This window comes from Delphinapterus leucas, chromosome 5 (assembly GCF_059928025.1).
Source record: "Delphinapterus leucas isolate spDelLeu-1000000601 "Yukka" chromosome 5, BTC_Dleu_Yukka2, whole genome shotgun sequence".
Lineage (NCBI taxonomy): Eukaryota > Metazoa > Chordata > Mammalia > Artiodactyla > Monodontidae > Delphinapterus > Delphinapterus leucas.
The window spans coordinates 86425416-86431478 of record NC_143133.1 but is presented as its reverse complement, the minus strand read 5'-3'; the positions used below and the strand labels follow the sequence as shown (position 1 = coordinate 86431478).

General features: G+C 41.8%; 1 protein-coding gene across 1 annotated transcript; it reads right to left on the bottom strand.

The window, feature by feature from the left end:
• Positions 1 to 3896: 3896 nt before the first annotated feature.
• On the bottom strand, positions 3897 to 5644 carry UTP3 (UTP3 small subunit processome component). Its single transcript, XM_022599425.3, has one exon. It carries the CDS (start codon positions 5376 to 5378, stop codon positions 3963 to 3965), a length of 1416 nt encoding a protein of 471 aa, XP_022455133.2. The 5' UTR covers positions 5379 to 5644; the 3' UTR covers positions 3897 to 3962.
• Between the last annotated feature and the right edge of the window lie 419 nt (positions 5645 to 6063).

The window sequence follows — 6063 nt, the reverse complement described above, 5'->3', positions numbered from 1 at the left end:
TGGATCATCTACTATTCAGAAAGTGGTACGTGTTCATCATTGTGATCCCTGAGATGTAAATTATACTGATTTTCACCTTTCCTGAATTATTTTGGTAATGTTAACTTATATTACCATAACATATTAAAATTCTTTTACTTCATACAACCAGCAAGGAAAAATAAGCGACTCTACTCCTCAGATATATCAAATATTTTCTGTATCAGATATGTGAATACAATTATTCACATTACCTAAGCTAGTTTTTATATTTAAAAATCACAAAAAGTAATTTCCCAGTTTGCCAAAAGTTTTGACTATTAAAGTCTGACAAATTTATTTCCACACAAAAATTAAAGGGATGTTTATTTTATTAACTCCTTCATAAGTAAGAATATAGGTGAGAAACTATGGCTTACAGAATTGACTAGCCCAAAGCCAGTCAGCTGATTTAGTGGCAGAGTAAGTTACTGCATCACTAATTTGATATTTTCTTCTATTTTAATTTTTAATATTTTGTATTTTCAATAGCTGCCCATAGCTTAACATGCTGACATAAAACTAACAGGTTGTTGCTTTGTATTGATGCCTGACACCAGTAATCTACTTTATTGGAACTCTTATCCATGTGAACTCTCCTGAGTTCACAAAGTGAGTCTCTATGAAAAATGATCATACTGAATAGTTAACAATTTATTATTCATGTGTTAGGACAGTATCCAGCACATCTCAGTGCTCTTTAAATGTTTTTTAAGTAAATACAAAATTTGGAAGATGTAAACATTAAATCCAGTAGTTTCTCTGTTACTTCGTTTACTGTTAATTCACCTCAGGCAAAGCCACTTTTTATGTTTATAAAATAGGATAGTACCATCTAGATCCTAGCTATTACAAAATGAATTAATATTTGTAGTGTTGTGAGGTCTCTAAAGGAATATGTGATACATCTGGAGAAATATGACTTAATTTTTTCCACTTTCCTTGATGAAAGATTTTTCTTCCTTTAAAACATTTTTTTTCCTTAGCACAACTTTATACGTGGCAGAAATTCGACGTAGAACATTAAATACCTTCAACCTCTAACTTCATTTCCTTGTTTTTGTACTGTCCCAGATTTTCCATATCCCTTTATGTGCTCACTTACCCAGTGCTCCCCTCTTGTTCCAAACTTAGAATATTAATTTCTTAAGCATTTTTACATATACGACTATATTTTATTCTCTATGTTCCTGCAATGCCTAGGAATCACTACACTATTAGCTATGTGTTGAGCATCTGTATGTCACATGTGGATGCTCACAACCTGTGATAAGAGCCAACACTGGGAGTTCGCTGGTGGTCCAGTGGTTGGTGGGACTCCGAGCTTTCACTGCCGAGGGCCCGGGTTCGATCCCTGGTTGGGGAGCTAAGATCCCACAAGCCACACAGCGTGTCAAAAAAAAAAGAAAAAAGCCAAAGCCAACACTTATTAGGTGTTTGCTGTGTAACAGGCATTGTTCTAAGTGCATTACATATATTAATTCACTTTATCCTCATAATAATTCTATGAAGTAGGTACAACTACTACTATCCCCAGTTCAGATGAAAAAACTGAGGAAGAGAGATCAAGTAACTTGCCCCTAGTCACAGGTACTAATTGATGAAACTGGGGTAGGAATCTGGGTGAAGCCTGCTCTTCAATCAGAAAAACTCGAGTTTTCCACCTGTGTGTTTCTCCTTTACTGTCACACTATTACAACTCACAACACTTCTGATACTATGTTTCCCCCACCAAGCAATTCTCTGCAACACCAGCTGGGTGTCCTACAATTTAGCCAACTCTGACAGTCTACCTGGAGGTAGTGTCAGATCCCACAGGTTAAGGGCTCGGTCCCAAAAGACTGCCCCTAGTCCACTTTAGATACCAATCACAAGTCCAGGTTGTTATCTGTGCTTCTGACCGATGGACTTTAAGTCTGAGGTTCCCATAACTCCCACCTTGGGTTTGATTAATTTGCTAGAGTGGCTCACAGAACTCAGGGAAACACTTATGTTTACACTTTACTAAAGAACATGATGAAAAATATAGATGAACAGCTAGATAAAGAAGTACATAGGGTGAAGACTGGGAGGATCCCCAGCACAGGAGCTGCTGTCCCCATGGAGTAGGGTGCATCACCCTGCCAGTATGAGGATGTGTTCACCATCCTGGAAGGTCCCCAAACCCCATAATATCAGGATTTTGTGGACGCCTCCTCACATAGACATGACCAATTATTAACTCCATCTCTAGCCTCTCTCCCCTCTCTGAAGAACGGGGGTCTGGGGCTGAAAATTCCAAGCTTCTAATCACAGCTTGGTCTTTCTGGTGACCGGCCAGGAGCTCACTTAGAGTCACCTTATTAGAACAAATGCTGTTCCCACTGCTCCTACTACTTAGGAATTTACAAGGGTTTTAGGAGTTCTATGCCAGAAACCAATATATATATATTTTCTATTGTCTCACAGCTCTTAACCACTGTTATATGTATATACCTATACCCAAGGTAGGTATAGTACCATATAGCTGAAGAAAATGAGTCAGAGATCAAGTATAACTCAAAATCAACCTAGTAAGTTAACTCCAAAACCTGTACTTTCTTACTATATCAGAAAAGGAAGTATAGGATATGGCTCTTAAGCCAGAAAGGCTAGGCTGAAATCCTGGTTCTACCACTTAATAGCTATATGACCTTGAGAAAGTTACTTCTCTTTGCCAGTTTCTTCATCCTTAAAATATGGATAATAGAATTTACTACATAAGAGTTGTGAGGAATAAGGATATAAATAAAATGCTTACAAAAGTACCTTTGCACTCAATACAAACTTTTATTTCTAACTTTCCTTTTTTATTTATAAGAAAATAATCTGGCATGTACGCTACTCTGGCAGCAGTTGTAAGCCAGAAGTTAAAAGAATGAAGGCTCAAATTAAGCCGGCTCGGGTCCAAATCCCAAGCATATGTCCTTTAGGAAGTTAACCTCCGGGAATTTCAGCATCCTCATCTCTGACGGAAGAGAACAGTACCACTGCACAAATTGTGGTAAATGTTTTAATAATAAATATTAACCACTGACCATCTCTGCATTTCTAGCAGCTAGCACAGTGTTTAATGAATAAACAGTGACATAGGTAAGATGTCCTTTCTGTGCTTTCCTTCACTAGTCCTCTCATTTTCTCCCTGGCATCATCCTAAAAATTTTTAAGTTCACCATCTCATCTTTTCCCTACTGTAAAGACCAGAATAACTATAAAGAAAAATGTAATTTTGTTACCACCTTTAGTTACCACTTACCCAGTAGTAATCATACCAGATTTTCAGCAAGTGTACAAAGAGCACCCACCAGTACAGAAGGGGAAATGGAATTTTTATCTTACCACATTAAGGACTATTAAAAAATATTCACATTTAATGTAATTAAGGCATATCTCTTTCTGTTTTTAACCAAGTTCCTCTTCAGTCCTAAGCTTGTACCACAATAGAATGTACAAAATCCATAAGTTTACAGTAGACTCATTATTAACAAGTATGCTGCTCGAGAATTATACTTTAGGTAAATGAAATGTCAGAACTACATTATAGCCTGTCTTACAAATAAGATGATTGCCAAAGGTGCATTCTCTTCACTTTATGTGAAAAATTATAAAAGTACTATAAGTTTGATTGTTGCTCCACAACTAGCTGTGGAATTTCCCTAGGCTACTATTTGACAGAATGTTGGAGAACTTTTTTCATCACCATCTCTCTTCCCACGCACCCTCATATTGTTCCCGCAGTTCTTAGTATGATCTGATTCCAAATTAAAACACAAATAAATTAAGCAGTAACCCAAACAATTTTCTCTATTGACAGACTTTTAAAAATTTACGGTTAGGTATTAAATATTAATAATCATGTCACCAGTTAAAAATAAAAATTTATTGATCCAAAATTATTGCCAAAAAACTTAAGCCAAGCAAAAACTTTATTTAAGCTTAATGCTCTTTTTAACCCCTGCACGAATGCCAGATAGTTCACCACTATAACGTTGCTCTTCTCTACGAACTTCACGAACCTGCCCTCTTCTGCGAATTTTGGCTCTTCTGAACTTCTCCCGGTGTTTCACTCTGGGATTCCGATCAATCTTCTTTCTCCTAGGTGTAAGCCCCCTATTTTTAGCAATCTGATAAGTAATGGCTCTCTTTGCATTTTGAACTTCAAGAGCCTGTTCTTCAGTACTATCTTCTTTCTTTCTCTTCAATTTTTGTCCGTCTTCTATTTCTTTATAGTATTTCAGTGCAGCTTCATCAAAATCAGAATCATCAGAAAGGTCTGTAACAGCGGAGGCAGCAACAGCAGAAACAGATTTTGGCTTGGCCTTTGTGGATTTTTCTTTTAGATTCAGTTCTGCCTTTCCAGCATCATCTTTAAGTGTGAGCAGATGACGAATCTCAGAGGACAGCTTCTGATCCACAAATGACAGCTTGTTGATCAAATTTCGGTAGGTAACAAGCCTTTCTATGACAGGATGTCCATGTGCAGGGACTCTCCTAGCTTTCAGGATAAGATAAAAACTGATGTTGGAGCAGTAGTTCAAATAGAGGTTGTATTTGGTCCTCAGGTATTGGCTTCCTTTTCCAGGTGGAATGATCTTTTGCTCCACCAACTGTAGCAATGGCTCCAGCTCATCCTTCAACTCTGTCAACTTAACTTTCAGGTCATCTATCAGCTCCAAAAGCTCTGGCGATTCCTTTCGCAGCATCTTCAGCTTCTCTCTCACTGAAACTTTCGCCAAATCCTTCACGACCCGTGTCTCAACCTCATTTACCCGAGGTACTGGTTTTGCAAAGGCCTCCACCCAGGTAACTCCAAAATCATCCTCTTGCAGAGCTTGGGCTAAACGCCGCTGAATGAGCTGTGCCTCCTCTTCCTCCTCTCTTTCCTCTTCCTCTACTTCTTGTTGACTCTGCCGGCCTCGGGACTTGGAACCATAGTCCGTGTCGTAGTAAAGTTTTTTCCTCTGACCCCACGACAAACTGGGATCCACCGAGGCCTCAGCCTCACTCTGCATGGAGCTCCCACCATCATCATCATCATCCTCCTCATTCCCCGCACTCTCTTCATCTTCATCGTCCTCATCGGCGATATCTAGGGCAAGAACCTCCTCCTCATCGCTATCCTCCTCCTCGGCCCCACTCTCCACTTCGCTCCATCCCTTAGCCAAGGCAGCCCGAGATCGGGCCTCATGGAAATCATCTACCTTATCTTGGTAGTAGCTGGAGTCCGCTGGTGAGGGTGGAGATTCCAAATTGTCATCATTTTCGTCCGCTGGGTCGCGACCTGCCTTAGCTCGCACAGCTGCCCACTTGGCCGCTCCGCGCCGCCGGGATCTCCCCACCATAGCTCGCGGTCTCAGCTTCTACAGCGACGTCTGGCTTTCGGTCACTTCTGACTTCCGCGCACGAGCCACGCGCTCCAGCAACAAGCCTCTATAACAGCCACGCGCGTCTGCGGGCACTCCAGTAGGATGCAGGAGTTTCCACCTCCTTCCGGCCCCCAGGATGCTCGCAGTGTGGCGTTTGAACCAGGACTTCCGGTTGGTCCTTCAGGCCTTTCCGTGTAGGAACAATAGGTATAGGAAGTTCAGTTCCGTAGAACCCTTTAACCCAGTTCTTACTCTCGCGAGGCTGGGCGTCGCTAGGGGGATGGCCTGGTGAACCGCGAGGTGATGTCGCCGTGACCATTGGAGGGCGCTTTACCTCCACGCCTAGGAGAGGTCACGGGGCGGTGCGGTGAGTTGTCCTGCGCCCGTACCGGTTGTCGCCGGCATGGAGCCGAGTCCGTGTAGATTTCCTTGTTTATTGGAATTGTTTTATCTTCTCTGCTTATCCGTCTGGAGGTTAATCAGGTTATTGTTGTCTCCGCAACGTCCAAATATGACATTTCTGGGCCCCGTAGCCTGAGGCGGCAGCGGCGCCACTGCGCTCTGGAATCCTGGCGCGGGCGTCCGGGAAAGCGCAGGCCGGGCCGCCGGGCGGGTGGTAGCCCGCCTCCAGCTACCTTTCCGCAGGGCTCGGTGACTTCAT

What these genes read in the sequence shown, in the direction of transcription:
- UTP3 (XM_022599425.3), bottom strand. Translation starts at nt 5,378, where the DNA reads ATGGTGGGGAGATCCCGGCGGCGCGGAGCGGCCAAGTGGGCAGCTGTG.